The 26,971-nt window shown below is 42.4% G+C and overlaps 1 protein-coding gene across 2 annotated transcripts in view; it reads left to right on the forward strand.

The window, feature by feature from the left end:
* The window catches only part of sorl1 (sortilin-related receptor, L(DLR class) A repeats containing), a 94,890-nt gene that overhangs the window by 16,443 nt on the left and 51,476 nt on the right, over positions 1-26,971 (forward strand). For both annotated transcript variants that reach the window (XM_087841319.1, XM_087841321.1), the window contains exons 2-6: positions 4,876-4,992; positions 11,296-11,430; positions 12,353-12,514; positions 13,389-13,456; positions 22,257-22,437. In XM_087841319.1, coding sequence (XP_087697445.1) covers positions 4,876-4,992; positions 11,296-11,430; positions 12,353-12,514; positions 13,389-13,456; positions 22,257-22,437 — 663 coding nt within the window. The remainder of the gene's footprint in view (positions 1-4,875; positions 4,993-11,295; positions 11,431-12,352; positions 12,515-13,388; positions 13,457-22,256; positions 22,438-26,971) is intronic.

Consider the following 26,971-nt stretch of genomic DNA (forward strand, 5'->3'; position numbering starts at 1 on the left):
AAGCTAATGATAGTTATATAAGAGCAGATGCTGCTGGTGCAATAAGCTGTACGTTTTACGTCCAATGGATGATGATCTGATTAGTCGACTATCAAAATAATGGTTTGTGGCAGCCCTAGTGGGAGTGTATACGGTACACATGTTGTTGTCGTTGTGGTGGGTGCGACATGTGCAGTGGAGCTGCACAGCAGTAATCACCCACGGCGGGACCACCCGTAGTGCTGACGGTCTTCCTGCAATTTGCTGCAACCTGACAGATAATATTTATCTCTGGACTCATCGCTGCTCTCTGGATTCATGTGTCCGTCCCGAGAGCCCCTTCACGCCCTCACAGGGACCAGCGATGCCAAAAATACAATTTATAAATAAATAAAATTTATCGCTGCAACACCTCGGCTCCAGACACGGCCCGGACTTTTACCTGAGGGAGGCACGCTGAAGAAGACGGAGAGGAGGAGGAGATGACTAAAGCGGGTCTCAGTGAAGTTGACTGTGTCGCAGCGCCTCATAGTTGTCCTTTTGTTGGACCTTACATCAGTAAAAGGTTAAATTTGTGTCCTCCAGGACATCTGCTCTGCTGTTTTCTGGTTAAATCATGCTAAAGAACAAATCTATCCTCGTACATCCTGCCTTTCGAGGCCGCCCCCTTAACCGCACAGCGAGCCTTGTTGTTGCATCACTCTATAGATTTTTAGACCGCTGTAGGTGGAGATATTAGCATCGCTGCATTTGGCAGAATGCCGTCGAACACTGGCACAGACGTGTGAATATTAACAGCACGTGAGGCGTGGCAGTGCGGGCTACACTGCCAGCAGTCGCTCTTTACTGCTGAAAAGTCTCAGGCTGAATATCTCATTAGTCCCTCGTGCAGTCATAATTTTACCTTTTTGGCATCGTCGTCCTCGCCGTTGTTGCGGCGGTGGCAGCAGACTGGGTGGAGGGTTGTGTCTGATCACAGCTGACAGCGATACTTGTTGTTTGCTCCTCACTGAGAACTGCTAGAAAAATGCAGGGAAAGGCCTTTGAAGCAAAAAGGAGCGCTTCAGGCAGCCGGGCCCTTCTTAACATCATCAATAAAAGATGAGAAGAGGGAAGCAGAGAGAGCCGGCGACAAAGAAAGAGATGAAATCACCTGTTTGTTTTATCATTGATCCAGGCGCCACGTGAGGTGCACTGAAGGAGATGGAGTTTGTGTTAAAACAAGTTATTGGTCGGTCCTGTGCAGATGCACCGCTGGAGCACGATCAGCCAGATGTTTACGGAGTAAAAGAAAAGTGTGCTTTGCTCTGTGCCACGCTGCCGCAACGTCTTCCAAGAAACCGTTCAGACACGCCGTCTCGCTCCTTTCAGCACCACGAACAGGCCCTCTGCACTTGATTTTAAACGTGCTTCCACATACGCCGTCCTGCCGTCCACAGTGTTCCCAAAAAGCACAAAAGAATTGTGATGGATGGTTGTGCTCAAGCCCAAAGCGCCTTACTTTGAGATCCACGGACAGAGAGGATGAAAAATCACGAGTAGCTTCACTGTCCTGACACTGACTCGCAGAGCAGAACTTCAGGCGTGTCCTGAAGGTTGTGACGTGCCAGTTTTTCCTCTGGACTGTCCTTAGGACGGTGGTCCTGCACCTGTGTGACCCAGAGAAGTAACGCGTTGTAACTGTAATCTGATTACTTTTTTCAAGTAACGAGTAAAGTAAGGGATTACTATTGCAAAAACGGTAATTAGATTACCGTTACTTTCCCGTAGGAACGCTGCGTTACTGCGTTACTAAAACCGTGATTGTTTTGCGAGAATGTCTCATGACAGTGACGTAAGCGAGTGCGACGTTCGTGACAACAGCTGTGTGCAGATCAACAATGGATCATATATCGAGTGCAGAGAGAGTATGAGCGTGCAGCGTTTAAAGCGTGGAAGTACTGACCTTACTTTGAGTTTGATTCCATAAAAAGTGACAAAAACATTAGTGTCCGTTGTGCGTGGGAAGAAAACTTCTTTTTACAGCGAAAAAACCCCTAAACTTCCAAACAAGCACCGAGTAGCTACGACGTAATGAGAAACTCACAGAGAAACTCGGATTCTTCCACTGACCGCTGCACACCTGCACCAGGGTAACCCTCCGCCTACCCCACTCCTGCTTTACAGGTGAAAATAGAGCAACAGGACCGCTAGTCTTTGACTTTATTTATTTTCTGCTGTGTTTTACTTGCATCTATTTGAAAGACTGAGTGTAAACACACAAAATATTTTATTTTATGTGCTGGAATGTGCAGAAAATAGGTTTAAATGTTAAACTAATTTCTTCCAGTCAGAGAATGTTGCAGATAATTAAATGTTTGCTTGATACATAAAGTTAAAAGATTAAAACTAATAAAACAAGTTTTAAAAAGAGACTTTTCCATTTGATTACATTTTGTATGATGATTATGTAGAAAAAGTAGAATTGGGCTGAAAGATCTATCACTTTATCACCTATTCAGGTTGTAAATCGTGTTTTTAAAAAGTAACTAAGTAACTAAGTAATTAATTACTTTGGAAAATAAGTAATCAGTAAAGTAACTGGATTACCTTTTTGGGGAAGTAATTGGTAATTAGTTACTGATTACTTTTTTCAAGTAACTTGACCAACACTGGTGTGACCACAGACAAAAACTTTGTCCCTTCTTCAAACACGGTGGCAGCAGACACGACGACAGACCGCCGTCCTGCTACGAGGTTATTAAAAGAAACAATTGCAAAAACCTCCCAAAACACCCAGTGGAAGCTAGACTGGTTAAACTGGTGGAATCTGAATCTGCTTTGTGGTTGTGTGTTGCTGCGGGGCGGGGCTTCCCCCCTGTTGCTTCTCTTGTGTCTTTCCTCTGCAGCTGCAGTTTGCTCAGCTGGTGTGCTGATGGTGACTGTTAGAGATGCAGATCCATGTCAGGAGTGGCTAAAATACATTTTTGGAAACTGACTCTTTGTTAAATACAAATAAATGCGTATAAACAACTCCAGTGTGTTACAAACGGAGACTATCAGCCAGTGACTCCTGTTAAATGACACACGAGCCAGTTTTTCCCATGAAATATTGACTTGTGCTACTTTGATGTTGTTGCTGGATAAATCATTCAGATTGTGCAGCGTATCTGGATTCAGAGATTAAATGTGATTTGTCTCATTTTTGGAAATGTTCTGACAGACGTGGGCTCAACGGCCCGGGGTTATCTCAGGTCACGGCCTGGTTTGTTTGAATTCCTTACCGAGTTGTCATAAAACCGGGAAGCGGCTTCAGATCTGTGAGCTCCGTTGGTCCTTATCTTTTTGCATCGTTTGACAGTCCGGCCGCCGAAGACAGAAAGTCGGTGTGAGGAGTCAGAGACGGGAGTTTGTGCCTGGCTTTGATTCGGCGCCTCAGATTCAAACCATATGCTGGCCTGAAGAAATGTCTGCATCCATCTTTGTGACTGTCAGCAGATCAGGATACTGTGTTAAACTCATCCGTCTCCTCGAGTGTCACGTGTCCACAGGGATAAAAACACTGGTGTTCTCACCAGCCTGTGCAAATGGGTACCCTAAAGTATGACTACAGCTGTCCCGAGCCTTTATGGGGCCTTAAGCAGTAGAGGTGGGAATCACCATACATCCCACGATACGATATTATTGCAATTTTTAAAAATATTTTGCGATATTCAGATTCTGTACATAAAGATAAACTTTATCAATATTCATTTTCTCTAATATCAAAGTCTCACACTCAGTCTTTCTCTCATTTCAGTTTTATTGTTGACAAACTGAACGGTTTGTATTACAGTCTAGTCCAACTTAACTGAATCAACCATCTGGTACAATTATAGCTATTCTGAACTATGCAGTTTATGAAAACTATGCAGCCCCTTCAGCAACTGAAGAATTTGAAAGTAAATTAAAACAAAATATAATTTTACATTAAATAAAAAAGTTTTAAACTTAATTAAAATAAAACATGTCTTAAATTAAAATAAGTAAACTGTCATGTTTATTGCTGCCAAAAACAAGTTAAACACATTTGGACAGTGAAGGAATGTCAGGATTCTTGCTCAGAAAAAGGATCAACATGCTCTGAAGTCAGAGCACAAAAACCTTTTTGTAACAAAATATCGATTTCTGCTGTCCCTGTATCCATACATTATTAGCAAACAAAATATCACCATGCTACACAGTATCCATTTTTCCCCCACCCCTATTAAGCAGCATTGTTACGATCTACTTGCAAACAGTCACAACGTGCATGAATGTGGCCCACGCTCGGACACAGGCTGTGGTTAAACTGGTCTGTTAACATATTTATCTCAATAATTCATTTAGGTTTGTATAATTACAGCTGATTGCTCTAACACAGGGACAGAAGTGAGTGGGGAGTACTTTCAGGTGTTTTTAGGGGCCTCACTGCTGGTGCAGTTAGCTGTTAGCTTGGGTCAGCTCTGTGCATAGCGCCACTTCACAACAACAGCTGTCTCCTTTATACTGTGAGGTGAACCTACAGCATCAGAGAGTGCGCCTCAGCGAACAGGCCACGCCCTGTGAGCAGCAGCGGTGATGGTGGGGATGAACTCTGCTGTGACCGGTGAGGGGAAAGCTTTGAAGTGATGGCCACTTTTCAATTTCCTCATTTCAGTTTTTTGCATATTTGTCACATTTTTTTTGTTTCTAATATTCAAAGACTTTTTAATATCAGACAAGAGAACTTCAGTAAATTTTTAAATTATTATTTTACTTATTAAAGAGAAAAAGCCTCCAAACCGACCCTCAGTCCCGTCACAGCTCTGTATCCGTGTCATCGGTGGATATTTCAGCCCATTTAAATTTCAGATTGGAAAGGTTTTCTTGCACCTTATGTTCACTTTTTTTCTGCAGGCCAACCTGAATGACTCTCACAACCAGATGGTCGTCCACTGGGCAGGAGAGAAGAGTAATGTCATTGTAGCCTTGGCTCGAGACAGTGCAGGAACCACCGGGTCCAAAACCAGCTCGGTAAGTACGCCTGAAAACATCCATGCATGTAACATGTAGGGGAGGAAACCTGGGAATACTTCCAGGATTATTTCCAGTAGCCTCAGTGTTCAGGTTAGTCTCAGGCCTGGTTTCCAGTTAAATCCCAGTCTGTAAACTGTCTGTGTAAATTAGCAGCGCGGCAGAAGGTTTGTGTTCACACTTGTTTAACATGTTTCTCATGATGGTACAAGTGTTGAGCTACACATTAATCGGTCCCATCTGCTACCTCAACACACACACACACACACACACACACACACACACACACACACACACACACACACACACACACACACACACACACACACACACAGTCATTAAACAGCACGCCGCTTCTGTTTTCACTTCCTGGGATGACTGAGCACTTTCAGACGGAGAGCTGAGGGGAATACTGCTTTTCCTTCGATTGTGCAGTTTGTTTTGTCTCATTATGGGATGGATGTTGTTCTGTATTCCTCAGAAAGGTTTATCTCATCATGCCAGTCCTTAACAGTGACCACGTTGGGCAGAACCAACAACCTTAAATAGCTGGTTGGAATAACGACCGATGCAGTTATCACTCAAACACCTTCATGTTGACCTGCAGTCTAAGCTAGCTGAACTGCTGATAGACAGTTAGGACCTCAGCATTGAATGGCTGTATCCCAATTCAGTGTCTGCAGCCTTAAAGGCCGCATTTTAAGGCCGATTACGTCACAGCGACGCCACAAAGGCTGTCCCAATTCGAAGGCTCCTCAAATGCGTCCTTCAGTTCCCTGAACTTTAAGGACGTGGCGGTGTAGACTTCGTGGCCCAACATATCCCAGAATGCATAGCGCGGCGGTGGGTGTGGATAATTTTGCTGAAAAAAACGGCGGATGAGGGGCGCCGAAGAGTAAACTTTAAGTAAGTACTGAATATTATGTCACTTATTTATGTGCAAATGTTTAATAACGAAGAACATTAAAACATTCCTGTTGGCCACATGTCGGCAAAGTTATGTGACATTAGTGACGTTTGTACTAACTTGGTTTTAAAGCCTTTACTTTAAAATATACGCCGTTCAATAGCTGAGCTTAATCAGAGAATGATCAAAGCTCATGTAGAAACAAACAAATGAACAAAAGATTTTCTCCTTCATTTCTGTCAAACAAAGCTGTATGAAACGTTTCCAGCTGTTAGTATCATGGTTGCTAGGCAACCTGGGCAGCGCGACGGAGGCTAGACCGTCCCATTTCACAAGCCTCGCACTTCCGGCCTTAGCGGTCTTTGAGTATGCGGCCCTTGAGGATCGTTGAGGCTGCAGAGCCTGAATTGGGACACAGCCAATATTTCCTCCACGCTCACTACTTACCAAGCACAGCTCTGTGAGGGTGATGGCCACTGACCAGACATTACTGTGGTTACGAGTATTTGTGTCCGTGTGCTGTCAGAGCCAGAGCGAAATATAAATAATAGTTTTAAAAAATAGTCTCAAAAGGGTTTTTTCCCCAGTGATTGCAAAGTGTCTAAAGCCAAAATTGTAAATACTGATAGCTTTATAGATTATTGTTATTTATTAAAAATGTGTTTAATTTCCATTATTCTCTGGAATGGGGCGATCGTGGCTCAAGAGTTGGGAGTTCTCCGTGTAATCGGAAGGTTGCCGGTTCGAGCCCCGGCTCGGACAGTCTCGATCGTTGTGTCCTTGGGCAAGACACTTCACCCGTTGCCTACTGGTGGTGGTCAGAGGGCCCGGTGGCGCCAGTGTCCGGCAGCCTCGCCTCGTCAGTGCGCCCGAGGGTGGCTGTGGCTACAATGTAGCTGCCATCACCAGTGTGTGAATGTGTGGGTGAATGTGTGTGTGAATGTGTGGATGACTGGATGTGTGAAGCGCTTTGGGGTCCTTGGACTAATAAAGCAAATATTAATATATTATTATATATTATTATAATACAAATACAGACCATTTACCATTTGAAATTACTCGAAATGCATACGTGAGGTCGTGTTTTGAATTCAGCTTGTTTTCATGTTCTGGTGAAAGTGAAAGGAAACACACACGATCCAAACAAACGTCTTTTTGTTGAAATCCAGAAAAGCTGACTCGCACAAATACACAGTCTGGTTTCTGAAGACGTCCTGTGACACAAAGCAGACAAACTGGGCTGAAATGATTCAGGCTTCAAAGTCACCGTCAGAGTTAATAAAGACAAACCGATGAACTGCAGAGCTCTCTCATTTCAGTAGATATTATGTTAGGAGCATTAGCGTGTGTGCACAGGCAGCATGGAGGCAACCAGGCTGTTAACAGACAGATTCTGTCATCTCTCCATCAACTCAGGGATTTAATATGGTAGCGTTACATATGTGACATGGGACCTTTGACCTCTTGCTGTGGCCAAACACAAGCTCACGTTGTGGCTACAGCGGAGGCGCTGGTCCCCTCATCTTTCATGAATTCAAGTTTCGTTGCGTGTGACTGAAGGTCGTACATCAGTTCAACACGTTTGCTTTGAAGTGTCTGGGGCATGTGTGCAAAGTGCAGACAGAGTTTCACGCCTTCAGGCTTCCTTTCACATGTATGCTGAGTTTTCTACAAGGAGATGCTACGAGTCTGCATTCAGGTCATCTTCGTCACAAACGTAAAACGTTTTTTTAATATCTTGCTGCAATTTGTATAAGTTCATACTCAAGTTTAAATAAATAACAACACTAAAGCTATCCTGTTATACCTGTATGCAAAAAGATATTTCATAGTTCAGCAAAACTGATCAATCTAATAAACGTAAACCTGCTCCATCCTCCCTATTCTGGTATTTTAAAGAGTACTTAGCAGAAATATTAAGCAACCTGACTAATAGGGTTGCAAACTCCCAGCAAAATAAATAAATAGGGAACCACCCTCTTCCTCATGATGCTTAATCGATTTAATCAACTTTAATTTGATGCAGTGTGGAAAAAAATGCACAGAAATAAATTATTTTTCAAGAATAATTAAATAGATTCAACATCTTTCTTCAACAGAATTGCAGACTGCACAGATGGTTCCCAAAGGAAAAAGTACTATAGCTTACTAGGGTATATTAGACTTAACAGTTACTATATACAGTAATGGACTTCTATACATTTTTCATCACAGTAAAACTTTGGGTGTAAGAGTCAGATAATTATTTATTAAAAGCTCGACATTTTAAATGAGAATAAGAAAGAAAAGTATGTCTTTGTGCCCCCTTTTCCCTGTTCATGCCCTATCGGCCCCCCTGGCTAAACTTTGCTAGATCCGCCCCTGCACAGTTACGTCAGCTGTAGAAAAAGATCCTGGTGTAGAAATAATATTAAATAAATTCTAACAACAGCTGATCAAGCTTAAACGTGCTGCTGTTGTTCAGCCGCTGGTTTCCTCTTTCTGGTGAGAAGTGGGACAAAAACAAAGACGAGAGACGATCAGCTGATTATTGATCAGTTTCATGATTGAAGTAGCAGCAGGAGAGAGAGAGAGAGAGAGAGAGAGAGAGAGAGAGAGGCAGTCGCTCTATATATCTGTTGTTAAGCTTAAGGTGGGAATGCTTTACAAACATTCAGAGATGAACTTACACACTTGCTTTACTTCTCTCTGGGAAAACGTCCTCGGAGATGAAATGCTGGTTTGGTAGCGACGCTACAAATACACACAGCCGCTCTATCACCTGACCACACTGCTCCGACGTGCTACGGTTATGAGTCGAGTTACGCCGTGTAGCAAGTTTTGTGAGGTGCTTTTTTTATATTTAATGGGTCGGATTACATTTTTTATTTCTCGCCGATATCCGATCCAGGAATTTGGGTCAGTATCGGACCGATACCGATACGTAATATCGGATCGGTCCATCTCTAACAAACACTGAAAGGCTCTGCAGCCAACCAGTAACACTTGTCCTTTATAGATGCCACAGAGTTTTTGATTGGGGCATAAAGCCTTAAATGAAAGAATCTCACACACCAACAAGCACAGGGCTCTGCTTTTAAATGCCAGACTGTCTCCTGAGGACATTTAATGCTTTTCTGTTAGTTATAATGGATTGTTTTCATTGTTGGATACAGCGGTCATGTCTCACGTGTTCTTGCTTGTTGAAAGGAGGTAACAAAATACAGTCTGTGTTAAGGAACAGCGATGCATGGCTCTGGTTCTCACATGATTTTCCACCACAGTGCTTTTGAAGGATGCTAACGGCACACAGATGGTCCACCTTTGGATTGTTGGCACTGTGGTGTCCACGTGTGCTCACAGAATAAATGAGCAGAGCTTTAACTTTCATGATTAACCGTCCCCAGTAAGTTACTGCTGTACCTCAGGAAATTATTATTATGGCGTTAGCTATTATGAGTGTGATGCATTACTTAAGCTAGCAAACAGGGTAAGATTGAAACAAGGCTTTGTTTAAATTTAGGACGTCTAAAGGTTCCTAAATACACGGCTGAGAAACTCTGTGTTTAAGGACATGTGGTAGATATTTTCTTATGTTTGGTTTATTGTTTCTCTGAAAAAGGCTGACATCCACGCCACAGTTAGTTTGCTTTTACCATCTTTCACCATCGAAGTGTCTATAAAGTAACATCCTTTTGTAGGTATTCAGTCATTAATCAACCCAAACTTTCACCATCATCCTGATGTCATCAAGCTGCTCCTGTTTTGGTCGAAAGCATCGCAGCGGCTGCAAACAACATCATCTTCAAATTATGCCGGGCGACAGTCATAGCAAAGAGACGAAGCACTTTTGGAAGATTTATTAGTCCTTTATTTATCCAAGTAAAAAATCTCATTGAGATTAAAAATCTCATTTCCAAGAGAGACCTGGCATCATGGCAACAAAAGTCACATACCACATAGGTAAGAAATGAGTTCAGCTTGAGATGAGGAAAGCCAAAAACTGCGCTTCCTCCACTTCCGTACCAGTGAGTCATTAATGCTGTATTCTCTCGCAGCTGCTCTATTCCCATGTTGTTGCAGTATATTAATGACTAACCTCGTATTGTGGATGGATTATCTCAGTTGTTCTCCTGGCTGAAGTTTGGTCCGTTTACAGCATCCTGCCATGCGATTACATTTGTCTCTAACCACCAGGAACCTTCACGTTAACTTTTATCGAGTGGAAAAAAGTTAGCGTTCATCCTCCAGCTTCACTGTGATAATGTTATGCTAACGTAGCTGTTTTGCTAGCGATCACGTAGCACATCATTATTTACCAGCTAGTCCAACTTCAGTAACCCTACAAACGTCACTGCTGTTTAATTTCTGTCCTCATTTATGTTGGAAGTGATAGCAGAGCTGTACGTTTGAATTTTTCAGATATCTCTTAGTCAGAACATGCTATATCATGTTTAGGTGGAAACTAGCGAGCTAACTTCCTGCTAACTTCATCTCCGTTAAATTTAATAAATTCTGTTTTCATGGATGCCTGGATGTTAAACTTAATTGTTACACCTGGTAAAGCAGCAACGCTGATCGTTTTATTAAAGATGAAAGAATTTAGACAGTTTTTAACTCTCAGTGATGCTGCAGTGTTCGTTTGACTTTGGGACCTGAAGTAGACGGAGTTTAGGACCCAGATTACTCCGCGAGGCTCCTGACTACAGCAGCCATAATGCTCTGACAATCTATCAAGCGGTGCGGCTTCGTAGCTACCAAAGTCGTACTAAAACATTTTTGACAGATTTCTGAGCGCCGTGTACATAAAATCAGTTCGAGGTCAGTAAGCACAACCAGAATTCATACATAAGGCGCATTGACAATTTTTGAGAAGATTAAAGGATTTTAAGTGTGTGTAAAATACGTTATACAGAAGAAAAGAAAATATCGCTATATATATCGTTACCGCATGTGTTTCAAATTATACCGTGATATGAATTTTAGGCCATATCGCCCAGCCCTAGTCTAAACAGAGTGCGTTGTGTGTGACGTCTTCTTTTGTGCGCGCGGGCCGCTTTGAGGGTTCACACCAGAGCGCGTCACATTTTATTTGTAGTGAAGCAGACAAAAAAATCGGATTTGATCAAAAAATCGGATTTGAGCATTAAGACCTGCAGAGCTTTCAGATTAGCTTGACTCCACCAGTGTATGAATGTGAGAGTGAATGAATAGTGGAATTGTAAAAAGCGCTTTGGGTTCCTTGAAAAGCGCTTTATAAATGCAATCCATTATTATTATTATTATTATTATTAGTGTTTTTAAAATGGAAGAATTTGCAGTTTGCCGAGTGAATTTCTTGATTAAAAAAATATCATCCAGGTCTTTTCTCAGGGACCGCCGGGTGCAGGCATTCATACCTCCCTTGTTGTCTTCAGGTCTACGTGTCCTATGACCACGGCACCACTTTCATACCCGTCTCACACAAGTTCAAGTTCTCGGGGGCTAAGATGAAGGACGGCAGCAAGCAGGTCATCTCGCAGTTCTACCACAGCCCTGCAGACAACAGGAGGGTGAGTCTGGTCCCAGTGACCCGCATTTACACGAGTGGAAGGTTTCCTGTATGTGTTCTACACAGCACACATTGTGATGTCAGCTGTATACTGTCAGGTATGAAATAAAGCTTTTGGTTGCATTATGGGAAATTTAAGATCCAATGGTAGAATTGTGGAAACTCATCCAGCTTCTCCTGCACATATCTCAGTGTCTGTGGATTTGTCACTGGTCGTCTTTTGGTGGAGCTGAACTGTTCTGTCAAGTAGAGCTGAAAAACTCAGCAAACATCCAAATATCTGAACAGAAAAAGTACAATTTTAAGAAAAATATGAGCTCATACAGCAACACATTGTTGGGAAAGAGGCAACAAAAAGCTGGAAAAGTACCCGTTACTAAAAGGAAACAGCTGGAGTAACATGTTGAAACTAATTAAGTTAACGGTCAGCAGATCGGTAACATCAGGTCTAAAACGAGCGTATCAAAGAGGCAGACTTCAGGCGGCACTGCATTAACTGTCAGGAAGAAACTGGGACACATCGTGAATCATGCAACGACGAATCCTTGTGTGAACGTGGTGGGAACATCAGGAGTGTTATCAGTTTACAATCAGTGGCTGTGGAACTTCCACATCTGGAAAGGCTCCATCAGCTGATTCGTCTGAGACCTCTGCTTTTCATGATTTTATGTTGCTAACTCGTTTTCTTCACTGATACTTTTTTAAGGATCAAACCTTGGCACCCGACGGTGAAGTAAACACGGCTTAAGCTTGTCAATCGTTGCGTTTTGTTTCTAATAAAACGTTTCCCAACGTTTCTGCGGAGCTGAGTTTGTGCAAAGTCAGCCTGATAGACCTTAAACTTTGTTTCCCCTCAAAGAAAACTCTTCTGGGATTTGTCAGATTTATTCTTTAATGCTTCTGTTTGTTGTCTGCCTCCTCAGTACCTGTTTGTGGACTCCACCAACAACTACCTTTGGAACGCCTTCGACTTCTGCAGGAACGTCCAGGGCTTCTCCCTCCCCTTCAAACCCACCGACCTGCTGCTCCACAGCAGACGAGCCAACCTGGTGCTCGGCTACGACGGCTCCCATCCCAACAAACAGGTAAACAAACTTTACAGTGCTGTGTGTTTAAACGAATGACGCACTTTGTTCAGTATGAAGCCTCAGCGATAGCCGCTCACCTTTTACTGAGTGGTGCTTGTAGATATGATGAAGCATTTGTAGTGTGAGTTTGACTCCCTGTTACAGCCAAAATTTGACCTGATAAAATGAGGTTTGCATTCAAATGACTTCATCCAGTCATGTGCATGTGTAGGAAAACATTTCATGAAGCCTTTCTGCACTGAATATTCACACAATGTGGACTTGATGGATTTTATTATTCCATGTGTGAATATTTGTGGTGCTTACTGATAAAAATGCAGGTATTATTCTACATATTTTGATACAAACAGACGATGTCTTCCTCACAAAAGTCTAACAGCTCTGTGGAAACGTGTAAAGAGTGTGTGCCAGGTAAATAACCTGGACGAACACTCAGGCTGCTGCTGCCACAGTAACCACAGTTTATGAGTATTTCATGAGAACAGTCGGTGAATGCTTTGGTGTTTCCAAAGCATTCACCGACTGCTCCTCTGAATTTTTAAAATCCTAAAACGAAGGCTGAAATCGTGACTGTTTCTTTCACGTGTGCGTGACATGAAGTACTCGTCGCTTGTTCGATTCAGAAATCACATGCAGGATATTCTAACCGGGACAGGAAGTGATGTCCTTGCATCATAGCTCTCCTGAGTTCAAACATAACGGTGGCAAACGTCTCTCCGGTGTTCTCCTTCACATGTGTGCTGGAGCCAAAACGAAGGAATGAGCTTGACCTACATTTTTACAGTGCACCATCCCCCTCTCCTCCTCCTCCTCCTCCCCCTTCCTCCTCCTGCTCTCTCCTTACACCCTCTCTCCTCTCCTGCCTTTCTAGCTGTGGAAATCGGACGACTTTGGGGAGACGTGGGTGTTGATCCAAGAGCACGTGAAGACCTACTTTTGGTAAGGAGGCTGAAGCAGTACAACAGGCATCAGAGGGTGTATCTGTGAGGGAGAACTGTCACCAACACAATGCTGAGGAAATATAACCTTCTAGAAAACTCCTTTTAAATCTGCATCTCCTCGGCCTGCAGGCGTTAGCTACAAGCACAAAAGATAAATTATTCTACAAGTTATCGCTGCGCTGTCTGATATTTCTAGGCAACACAGATGAGTTCATCCTTATAGCACGTCGCTGCCATGAAAGACACAATAACACAGAGACTGACACATTAATGAAAATGTGTTTTTCTTCTTTATCTGACACAAAGTAGCTCTGCTTTAATCCAGTCAGTCAGTTAACATCAAGTCCGTTCAATGAAATTAGACACCTTCATTAAAAAATAAATAATTTTGTCATTTCCATTGTTGGATTATCCAAAAGAATAATCCAACGGTGTTTGGTGTTCCTATACAGAAAGAGGTCAGAGCCACACTCACAGCCGACTCCGTTAAATGTTGAAAGAAGAGTCGAGCTGTATTAGAAATGATACGACTCAGAGTTGTGGCGGCGTTTATGATCTGTGGTTATTCAGTGATTGGTTTGACAAAACCTAAAGTAATTAAATATAAATAGCATGACTGCAGGCTTCAACAGTGAACAGCCTGTTGTAAAAGATAAAGTTAAGACTGTTAATTAGATGTGTTGAGCTTTGGGAGTGGAGATGATCTTGGATCGTCATGGAAACCCAGTCCCTCAACTTTGTGTTGTTCTTATTTGATTAATATGAAAATACAACCAACAAATTGTAGGCAGTTTAATGATCGTCTGCACAGTGTTTCCTGTGATTTTATACAATGCAGCTTATCTCAGCTCGAACATTTGTTGGCTACCGGCTGGATTTGATAAAAGATCAATAATGCACCGACGTGAAGCGAAGAAGTAACAGTTTAAGCTGTTGTGCATAAAGTCATTCAGATGTGTAAGGCTGATCATGAATCCAGTGAGCATAGTGAGGCCCAGTCTGGACCATCTGGGCTTATGGTGTCTCCATTCAGCTGTGAGTGCTGTGGAAACTTGTCTCGACCAATAAAGGAAGCCTCACTAACACCACTGTGTGAAGCAGACCTTTGTCCCCACACCAGGCTCCTCACTTTCTTCCACATGAAGATGACTAGAACTCCTCAGTGAACCACGATTCTCATTTAACTGTTTCCTGACACGACTGTGAGGGTTTTCTGGGTTCAGGATGGACTCTTGTCATGCTGGAATTTTACATTTTGATTACAAGAATGCACATTTTTCTGGTAAGCAGTTGTTGCACGTTTTCAAGCTTGTGTTTGTGTAGCTGTTGATAGTTGTCAAACCTGAACATTAGTGGTTGCACCTTGGAAAGATGTGTAGTCATTGCTGTCCTGTTATTAAGTGCATGACTTAACACTTTGGGCTTGTACTGTGAGCTTCGGTTGGGATAAATTCACAGTGTCATGTAAGTGGCTGAGAGACGGCAGCCTCCCCTGTTGTGTTTGTAGTATTTTAATCGAGGCTGTGAAACAACATGAGACGACACTTTACTCTGGCTATGATGGTGCAGGTTCTCTGCAGCCAGCAGCCTTTAGATGTTTATTGAGCAGAGTAACATGTTGTCACCAAGGCAGAAAACCGAGTGACAGGATGGACGGCTGAATGGACTCTACCTGGATTACAGCAGGTTTGCCAGGATAACTGCTACTTATGGAAACTTGATACATTATTTCAATGTAAACATGGAAGGTTTGAAAGGTAAAATAGTTCCTGGTAAAATACTCAGTGCTTCTGCTCCCAGCATCATCAGTGAGCAACAGCAGCCATGAAAGAAAGTTCACTGATCGCTGAAGTCAACAAATGACCAACTCCCAGCACTAAACAAACGAGTCAACCAATAAAACATGGCTTCAGGTAGCATTTTGCTCACCATCTCTCACGTTAACTTTAACCAAGCTAGTGTTAGCCTGCCAGCTGTTAACTTGGGTATCAAGTAAATAATGTTGTTTAAAAGTTTTAACCTTTCGATGTTTGTTTGTCGTTGTTTTTCTGGCTACTGTTAGCTAATGCTAGCATGTCTGCTAATACATAAGAATGCTATCTAATTTAAATTATTATTAAATCTAAATCTAAATCCATTAGATGGCTATCTAAAGCCATCTAATAGAGCAAAATCCACAGTTAGCAAATTCATCTGACTCCTGATGCTAATCTGGTAGCTTAGCTGACTGTTTTCAAATGATCTCCTCCGCTAATATAGCTTGGTTGCTAACGTTGTTACTAGCAAAATTGTGTGTTGCTTCCTATTTCGAGATGTGTGACATTACAAGCGTTGTGCATCACTATGTCACCAACACGAGCAGACGCTCTAGGCTCCGACTGCCTAGACCTCGCGGCTCACGAACGGCGTGCAGCTCTTCAGCCTCACGTCTGTGGGTTATACAAGCTAAAATACACAGATGGATATTTTGGGTTTGTTTTGTTTGTTAAACAAAATAAAGATTACATCTGCACCCCCACGCAACGTCTACAGCTGGGTTTCTCCCATCCTTTGGTAGGAGAGGATGTTGATGTTTAGGGGTGGTGGGCGTCTGACCTAATGCATTTACCACCCTGCCATATGGAGGGTGGTAAACTTTCCTCTCGCAGCTAGTTGCTTTAATCAGTTGCCTCGAAGTTGAGAACTTAAAGCCGATCGAAGGTGCTGAATCTGATTACCTTTCTTTGGTATCACTTCCTGCACAGATGCCCTTTTAGCTTACCAAATTAACTCTCCAGCTAAAGAGATTTATGGCTCTGTTGAACCTATAGAATCTTAGTCATCATAAATGTTGTATTGGCATTAAGCTAATGTGCATAATTAAGACGTTCTTTCTGTACTAATAGCAGCCAGCTTCTTCCAGATGTATCTGGGACTCTTCACTGTTTGCTTTTAGAACTGACGTTGGGCGAGAGGTGAAGGATCTTGACGAAACTTTAAACAGTCCCGCTGTTATATTTCCAGTTTCCTTAGACTACCATGACCGGGATGACTGAGAATCTACAGACACATCTGACATTGGTTGCTTAGTTATGTGCAAGTCAGCTTTGTTGTCATTACCATCATCAGGATTGTGGTATAAATCAGCCACACTAACCAAGAGCTGCATGTAAGAGTGACAGGATGCTGACTGCGGATCATTACAGGGTTGCAGGTGTCATTAACAGTGATTTATGCAGTGCTCCTTTAGTTCTTTTTTATAAAGCACAACATGCAACGCTGCAGTGAAACCTGGTTTCAAGCTCTGTTGGACTGATTTGTATTACAGAATAAACAGAGCACTGATGTTTGCCTTCTCCAAAGAGAATTATACCTGCTGTGTGCCAAAATATGTAATCAATATCCTCCCTTAACTACATTTCATGGTGATTGGTAAAAGCTGAATTATAGCTCTGGTGCAGAAGTATCCTTTCCTTTGCAGCCCTTGTGCTATGCTACTGCCAGCAGTCCTGATGGGATGAGTCATTATGTACTCCTTATCTGTTCCAAATGCTTCAGTAAGTTAGAATCAGAAACCTTTTTGCTCTGTGAATGAATTTCTGTCAGCAGCAGCTCAACTGTTTGCTGGTAAGAAGAAGCTAATTGGTTTGATGGCTAGTCAATGAAAGCAGTTGAACTGGTGACTTTTAATATCAGTAGAAGTATGAATAGTTAAAGCATTTGAAGCTTCTGTTGGACCATAACAGGGAGTGTCAGTTAGTAAGGAAGAGCAACAGGAGTCCAGACGTGGACTAGCCAACCTTAGCAGAGCTGCACAGTAGCTGTGGGGAGAGTTATGGTGTAAACCAACACATCCGACTCTCTGTCTCTCTTCCACAGCATGTCTTTATCCTGTCTTCCTTCTTTCACCCCAACCAATCACAGCAGATGGCCCCGCCCCTCCCTGAGCCTGGTTCTGCTGGAGGTTTCTTCCTGTTAAAAGGGAGTTTTTCCTTCCCACTGTCGCCAAAGTGCTGCTCATAGGGGGTCATATGATTGTTGGTTTTTCTCTGTTGTATTATTGTAGGGTCTACCTTACAATATAATAGAGGTGGGAATCACCATACATCCCTCGATACGATATTATTGCAATTTTTAAAAATATTTTGCGATATTCAGATTCTGTAAATAAAGGTAAACTTTATCAATATTCATTTTCTCTAATATCAAAGTCTCACACTCAGTCTTTCTCTCATTTCAGTTTGATTGTTGACAAACTGAACGGTTTGTATCACAGTCTAGTCCAACTTAACTGAATCAACCATCTGGTACAATTATAGCTATTCTGAACTATGCAGTTTATGAAAACTATGCAGCCCCTTCAGCAACTGAAGAATTTGAAAATAAATTAAAACAAAATATAATTTTACATTAAATAAAAAAGTTTTAAACTTAATTAAAATAAAACATGTCTTAAATTAAAATAAGTAAACTGTCATGTTTATTAAACACATTTGGACAGTGAAGGAATGTCAGGATTCTTGCTCAGAAAAAGGATCAACATGCTCTGAAGTCAGAGCACAAAAACCTTTTTTGTAACAAAATATCGATTTCTGCTGTCCCTGTATCCATACATTATTAGCAAACAAAATATCACCATGCTACACAGTATCCATATTTCCCCACCCCCTACAATATAAAGCACCTTGAGGCGACTGTTGCTGTGTTTGGCTCTGTATAAATAAAGTTGAATTGAATCTGTCACGTGCTGCATGGACTGAAAACAAGCCAGCTTCCTTCCATGGGTCCTGATGCTGAATCCTTTTATATCTTCTACTTCCTGTTGACCGAGGGCTCTCCCTCCGTCATCTTAGTTTGAGCTGAACTGAACTGTGATAGATTTTGGATTTTTAAGGCGAAGCAGCAGTGTGCTTGATTCATAACACAATACAAAACTTAAAGGTAATGGTTTTATCTAAGTCATCTTTTTTTATCGTTGACAGCCAAAATGATCTGGTCCCTGGATTTCTAGATGTATTTAACTACTGATGCCTTTAAAAGTCAGCAAATAAGATTTGAAAATGCTGCTAAAGGTACAAACCGGCCAGAAGAAACTGCAAATTATCTGAGGACCAAAGCAACACAAATAAGGATTGATCTCACACTCGCCCCTGGTGCTCCATCCAATTTGGGTTTAATCCTGTTTGTTGTGGCTTTAGAAGAGGCTGCTGCTTCTGTGCTGCACATCAGTCTGAAGGCTCTGTAAGCCAAAGCGATCTGACTATCAGTCTACTGCTACCACCCAAACCAGTGGGACCCCCCCACAATCTCACATAACTGGTAATCCTATGATCGCACTGCTAGAAGACAGACTGAGAGGCAAAATCCACTTTGTACAATAAGAAGTACAATCTCTTCTGCCATGTGGACTACAACGAATGATACAAATCCCACATAAAAGGAGTATCAACTCTATATTTAGGGAAACCAAGGATCTGTGGGAGAAAGGTGGGCGTTGCAGCTCTGAACATTTTTAGGCCGACAGTAGTGCAGATTATAGCTGGTCTGGGTTGGACCTTTGCTATGTGGGTCACAGGCTCAACCAGGTGAGCGGTATCCACAGTCTCTAGTGGGATGGTCTTTAACCTGCTCTCCCCCTCAGGTGCATTTCCCGCTGGCGCAAGTTTTATCAGGGGAGCCACCTGACCTGCGATGTGTGTTTTCTGCAGTGTAATTGCATCTAGTGTGCCATGTGCGAGAAAGGCCAATGCCAGACTCCATGAACTGTCTGAAGTTCTCACGGTAACATTACAGCAAATTTTACTGCAATAACAAAACCAAAAAGTATATCTTGTGAAACAAAACCAACAAATAAACAGACCAGCTGAAATGTTCACCACTGTGTGGACTGTTACTTGCTCAGGAATCTAACCGGTGCGAGACTGAAGAACAAGCCACGGTGACCTATGACGCCAGATGCTTGAAGCTTTTTTAATGGCTTCAAATCAAATGAAGCTTTGATTGATGTGGAATTTCTTTTACGGTTAACTTGTAAGGAGGCCATCTAGAGGAAACAATGAATGTTTGCCTCCAACTGAGCCACGTTCTGGAACCTCTGGCTCTACATTCACACTGACACTCACTTTGCTCTACACTCCATTATGCAACATACACCTTTTTTTAATACACACAAAGCAAACACATGAACAACAAAGACTTGAAATCATAGAACAGTGACTTTTTTTTTGGTTTTGTTTGTTTTTATGAAGACATGGACTACTGAACAAAATTATCGGTATTGCACTTTGTGATGGCCACTCAGACAGATATAATTCATGTTACACAGGAATTAGGGGCCGGAATGTTGTGGCCATTTTTGTTGAATGTTTATAAAACGCAATTTGTATTAATTTTTGTTTTTTCTTTAAAGTTGTAAGAATATGTTGGCCTAGTTTTGTTTATGTAAATTTGTAATTCATTTTATTAGAAAAGTTTTTGGAAAGTGATTGGTTTATTGGCTTATGGACCCTCCCATTAATCAGGGGATTAAGAGCACCCTGGAGGGGTGTGGTAGGGATATTTTTTGTTTGCCAAATGTCTGATGGGAACTCGGGAGGGTTAGGAAATGATTTTTTGACCACTTTTGAAGTTGTTAAAGCAAGTTAAGTTAACTTTCGTTTAATTTTAAGTTTTAAGAAGTTATTTGGTTGATTTTTGTTTATAATTTTGCACGAAATAAACGACATCTGATTTTAAGACAATGGAGTCAGAAGTGCGTTCTAAAACAAACCTCCCGTTGCCACCCACGGCCTTTTTTTGGACTTTTTTGGTGTTTGGAACATAAAAGGCCATGACATGACAGTCTGGTTGACTACATGTCCTAATTCATTGTTTTTGAGAGTTGAGCAATATCGCCAACGGAGGTTATGTGGTGGGTCCGTGTCCATAAGGCATTCCTGGGATATCCAGTGTGCACAATCATACTTTGGCTTTCTAATGTTAGTGGGAGAATTGGGCCTGCAGTGCTTGTTATTAAAGAAACCTGTGCTGTTGGTGGTCGTATCTCAGATAAAGTGGCCTTGTCATTTGAATGCCACACGGACCTGACACAAAGAGAGAAACTACCAAAACAGGGTAAGAATGGTGTTTGGGAAGTGTTTAGAAAGGGCACAGATTAATTCCAAGGAAGGAGCAGAGACAGACTACGAATAGCTCTCCACGCACTCTCAGGCCAGACAGTGTCCATCAGTTGAACAGGGACCTTTGAATGAATGCCACAGAGGCAGAGCTGAGCGAGACACTGCTCTCTCTGTTTAGTTCTCGAGACTCTGGCAGGAAACGCGCTGATTTGGAAGGCAGACGATAAGATGCAGTGAACCTCCTTCATTCATTCGGGCTCTGTGTGCCACGAGCTGGAACAGAAACGGCCGTAAATAGTTCGACCACGCAGTTTTTCAAGGTTGGCGCACAGATGGAGATTTTCAGTTTGAACTTCCTGAGAGCCGGAGAGTGTTTTGTGTTGACATTTATTATCCTGAAAACGGGATTATTAATTGGAAAACTGACAAGGAATCATTTGTCTGTGTGAAGCCTGGGAGACCAGTGGGTGAAAGCTGAGTTTCGTTCTTGCTTTTCTGATTGACAGAAGAGTAATGTTGTCCTGAACGTGAGGTTGCTTCAGATTCAGAAACAGCTGTAACTGTAATTCTGTCATCGATAAACGATTCAGTGTGAGGCTGCAGAACAGGCCCTAACCTGTGGTTGATGTCCATCTGTTAACCCTTTAAAACCGGTGGGAGCAGGCACGCTCTGTTTTGCGTAACTATTTTTAAATCCCGGTAGCTCTGCAACCACGTGAGCTAGCGCAATAATTTTTTTTGCATATGAAACCGGAGGAGTTGTACTTACATCTTCTGCCATCAGCTTGTCCTCGGTCACAGTTTCCTTCCACATATAGCTTTGCAAAAACTGCATAAAAAGCACTTGCAGCAACAAAAACATAATATTCCAGAAACACGCTTTGCCGATCCGATCAGCTGTTTGTAACACTTCCTACATTGGAATAGACGTCAGCGCGAACTTTTGCATGTCCGCCATGACCTGCCCGAAACCGGAAGTGATGTCATTTTTGTGGAAATGTAGTTTTTTTTTTTACCATCAGGGCCTCATGAGCCTATACTGGTGTTTTTAAAAGTTATGTTTGACTTTATGACTTTCTGTGTGGTTTCTGGGATGCTCAGGACTCATATTGCTTTGCTGGAAATAGTTTATTTTGATGCATATGCTGCTTTTTTGCAAATTTGCATTATAATATTTATTTTCGTTTTTCCTGCAGTGTATAAAAATTGGTGTATTTCAAAAATAAAACTATGAAGACACTCAAAATAAATTTCCTGTGGTGGGAAACTATTTTGTGCAACTTTTTTGTATTTACAGTTTTGAGGGATAAGCCTCTTAAATTTCTCTAACTAGAAATATATGTTAAAAAAACAAAAACGATTTTCAATTTTTTTGTAGTTTATTGCACTTTTTTGCAATTTATGTAATTACTATGCACTTAATGCAGACATATTATTAAAATTTAGGCTGTAATGGTTGTATTGATGTATAGCAACTTGAAATGCTCCCAAAAATGGCTCCACAGCATGTAAACATATAATATAAGCTCTGGCGGACTTGGTTCTATGGTAGGTCTTAAAGGGTTAAGGTCTATTTACAATTATAACTGGATATATTTAAGTATGAAAAGTGTTTGTGTTATTCTCATGTTCCCCATTCCCCAATATCTCCCTCTGATACATCTTTGTCTCTCACCTCCTGCTCTTGTCTCCTAAACCCAGGGGTGTGGAACCCTACGACCCCCCGACCACAGTCCTCGTCCAGAGAAACGAGCCCCAGGGTGTATCCACTATACTCAGCAGCACTGACTTCTTCCAGAGTGAACAGAACCGCAGACTGATCCTGGAGCAGGTGGACAGCTTCCAGCTCCGAGACAAGTACATGTTTGCCACCACCACACGGGTAAGGAGACCAGTGTTGTCCAGTGATTGGTAACTGGTTTGTTAGTGGACAGAGAAGCGATAGCAATTTGATATTTAAAATAACAATAAAAACCAGATGAAAGTGTGGCTCAGCTGTCAGCAAACGTCATCATATAATCCAGGTAACTGTCCTCCATTTGTAAGCTAGCCTTACTGCTACTAATGGATCCTACACTTGTTTGGTTTGGCAGGAAACGTGCTCCACAGAAGGTCTGGCTAACTGACCACATTCTGATTTGCATTTGTCGTATTCATAAAAAACTCCAGGTTCTGAGACCAGAACTATAACTCTACAATGAAACAAGTTAAGAAAACCCAACGTGTCCAAATTAATATAACAAAAGGAACGGCAGTGAAACCAAACGTAATAATGGGGTGGAGAGGCAGATCCGATCGCCCTTTAGAAGCATAGACCTGTACCAGGTCAGTTGTGCCTGATCTAATCTTTACGTACAAATGAGTTGGTCAGAGCTGACACATGAGCACACATGGTGTTTTCCAGGGCACATAAAAGGTTTTGAATCTGTGCGTACAGATTGCATGTCAATACTAAACGAGAAAGAAAAGTATTTTCCTGTAAACAATGAACTGCCTTGTGGAACCGTGTCCCTGCTCGGGCTCACCGTGGGGACAATATGTTAGAGCGGCAGCAGGTGGGGGCTCTGTGCTCCTCAGGTATCGCTGCCAACCTGGTAAGACGGTACAGCTAAAAACAGCCATACTGTTTCCTGCCACCACCATATCCTTTCTCAGTCAGGTCTGGGCACAGCACAACTTTCAAAGAGTTGGCTGGTGTACGTCTTTCAGGCTGGACAGAGCCAGGCTAGCTGCGCCACCTGTTTCCAGGCTTCATGCTGTTTAGAAAACAGTTGATCCTTTGCTGTAGTGTTCCACCAAGGAGTCATTTTACACCAAACATTAACAATACAGAAGCTTCTGGTTTTAGCTTAAACTTGAGACCTTCCCCGAGGATTCTGGGTGTTTTTAACAGCCTGAAGTGTGATTTTGTCATTTATGCACCACTGCCCTGCTTCCTGACAGGTACCCAGACACAGACTCCTTATAAGAAAGAGAATTATTGATGCTTCAGGTTTTATTTTGATAGCAACACCATTAAAGGGGAAGCAAGCTAAGGTTAGCCTGTTAGCTGCTGTGCTAGGTAGCTAGTGGCTTGATTGGGTTAGCAGGAAAGCTAACCTTACCTTAAACCAGTGGTTCCCAAACTTTTTTTGATGGGCCCCCCCTTGAAAAATGTTCACCACCCCACCCCCCCCCCCCCACCCCCCACCCCCCCCCGCGCGCGCGCGCGCACGCACACATCCTCCAACCACACACACACATATTTTGCTCCATTGCGGTTTATTTCACACCTCAAACATTTATTAAACAATTAAGCAAATACAAGTAAACTGCAATAAATTACAGGTAGAAAGGAAATAAACTACTAACTCTTTTACGCTGCGTCCGCACCTACACGGGTATTTTTGAACACGCAGGTATTTCGTCCACGTAAACGATGTTTCAAATCACCGAAAACTGATTTTTTAAAAACTCCTTTTTTGCGTTTCCGTGTGGACGAGGAATACAGAGTTCATCACAACGTCAAAGGTATGTGCCTTTTTCACGTCGCGCCACGTTATTGTTTACATGAGATGAATTGCAGAATGGCAGATAGAGACAAAATACTGTTAATCTGACTGTCTGCAGGTTTTACACGCAGTTACTGTCCCTCCATCTACAAAGGCAGAGGCGTCACGCTGTGATTATTTTACATGTAGTTGTTTTTTTTCCTGTGTAATAATATTCAACATTGCTGTCAATACATTTTTTTTAAAAAAAATGCCTCTCTGTGCAAAATGTGTTCAAAAACATAAACAGCTGTGGGATCCTGTTTGTCCGTGATAAAAAGGGGGAACAAATCGTGGCAGGATCAGCCTGATGTTATTTGTATCCTGCTGTAACTTTACTGTATAAAGAGCAAACATCTCCAACATGTCAGGAGTAGTTCGTCATTACAACAAGTGTTTGTGAACTAAAGATCAAGAATGTGGGATCCTGTTTGTCCGTGATTTAAACAGCCCAGCGCTGCTCCCGGTGCAGGGAAAACCAATCCTGCAGGGAGACCTACCTCAGCACCTGTGCAGGTGAAGCCAAAGGGAAGATTTGCTTCACCATGTTTTCTAGTCTTTGGCTCAGAATGAAGTTGGTTTGGAAACATATTCAGCGATGCTTCATCTCCTGCTTTGCGTTTCTGTAGGTGCCCGTGCTAGCAGTGACCAAGCGTTTTGTTTCTTTCCCCCCTACTTTTCATCCCGCGCCCCCCCTGCAATGGCTCTGCCCCCCCCCCCCACACACACACACACGCACACACTTTGGGAAGGTCTGCCTTAAACTCTTCTAGTCAGACTAGAATCTGAACAAAGTTTGGATAACAACACCATCAATGCAGTAACACATCTATTGTAGTGTAACACTGAGTTGACTCAATACGCTACAAAGCAAATCACCAACAGGTATTTACCTGTAAGGTGTAAAAGGCTGATGGGGTCGATGTGTCGGATGGGCAACACCCACGTTTGTGTATGCAATAACTTGAGGACGCTGTGACGTAGGAGTTTCAAATTGATATCATTGGCGTATCTACTCAAAATCTCAGATGAGTTTGAATCTCAGTGACCTCGGCCTCAAGGTCAAGGGTTAGAGGTCAAGTTTTCTGAAAATCTTGTGAATGGAAAACTTGAGAAGGAAGTCATCTAGGATTTTGAAATTGATATCATAGGTGTCTCTGCTAAAAATCTCAGAAGAGTTCAAATCTCAATGACCTCTGCTTCAAGGTTACAGGTCAGAGGTCAAGTTTTCTAAAAAACTTATGAATGCAATAAATTTAGAACAAGGTGACGCAGGACTTTGAAATTCATACCATAAGTAGATCTACATAAGGGAACTCTTTACTCTAATCAAGAATAAGACAAGTCCCATGTTATAAGCTGGCTAGTATGTATGTCAGTAACTGTACAGCACAGAGTATACACAACAATGTTGTGTCATTACTGCTGCACACAGAGGGCTGTGGGTCTCTTTAATAACGATGCTTTAAACAAGTGAAGCAGAGAACCTATACTTACGGTGATCGTTTAATTATCAAGCCTTTTAGCATAGGTGAGTCACTCCGCCAAACCACACAGTGAGTCTGTTTGACTCACGTGTCACACTGAGCCACCTCACTTTGAAGAGGCCGGATACCAACTCGGCTTGGGCGTGAAACGATTTCCTAACTCAGTCGCTGGGCGGCTAGGTCCCATCCCGGCTCACGCTGGACAAAAAAATGACGTACCCTGGAGAGATCCCTGTTAACACAGGGCTAACACAGAGACAGTCCGCTATAGTCACAGTTACCCCTATGGACAGTTTATACTCGTACGCACGTCTGTGGACTGTGGGAGGAAGCCAGAGTGAGTGAAATAACACTGCTACTACTACTGATAATGATAATAATAATAAATAATTAAAAGTTTGCTCCTGAGAGATACATGAATGACTTAGCTCTAATTTAAAGACCTTCATCCCACATTGACAGCACATAGTATGCACATCTGCCTTTGTGGTAGTGATGACATAAATGCTAAGATCTTGTTACCCTTTGTCTACATTTTGGATCATTTGTATTGATTAAAGCACGTCTCTGTACTTGTCAGAGCGCAGATGAAAGAAATGATGCTACAGTGTGTGCAGGAAATGTGAACCAGTCATTTAACGCTGTAAAAACCACAGACTACACTAATCACTCATCTATAAATATCCAATAACAACTAACATCTAAATCTATCTATGCAAGCTACACTAGGCAGATGTGCATCAGCTGCAGGTAGCTGCTGCAGTACTTGTTCAGCACCTGCATGATTGTTGCAGCATAATGAGCACTAAGCAGCCAGTTTCCCAGCTCAGCATAACGACACGCTGTCGATCAATATTTGGCTGCGGGTGCATGTGAAGCGCAGTATGTTTGTCATTGTTCATCTCCAGTGTTGGTGTAGTGGCCTTGGTGACAGATAGCAGAGCAGATGGTGAATATGATCTGGAGTGTTGCAGCCTGCCTCTAACAGACCGGCGTTGTCCCGTGTCGTCTTCGTGGGCTGACGGCAGCCTGTAGCTGCTGTGTTCAGATAACTGTCGGCGTGAAGGATTTCAGATGGTTCATCACACTGAGTTCATGTTCATAGCTGCACCCCAGAGTTACACTGCTGCTGTGATTCGGTGCCGACATGTTTGAAGTGTTCTGATGTGTAATCTCACTTCTGCGTGCTCGTTGTCAGTCGATGCAGCGCTGAGCATGGATCGGCCTCGTGGGCAGCTGTCCGCAGGTTTCTGCTATTAAAATTAATGATTGGTTGAGAATGAAACGATCTTAGCAATGCAGTCTGTTGGTGTCTTGCGTTATTACAGATGCAGCTGATGCAGATTATAGGTGATCAAATACAGCAGCGTGGAGTCCCTTTATTAATTCCCCGTGGCCA

The sequence above is a fragment of the Neolamprologus brichardi genome, chromosome 1 (genome assembly GCF_056152115.1).
Source record: "Neolamprologus brichardi isolate AB-2024 chromosome 1, ASM5615211v1, whole genome shotgun sequence".
NCBI lineage: Eukaryota > Metazoa > Chordata > Actinopteri > Cichliformes > Cichlidae > Neolamprologus > Neolamprologus brichardi.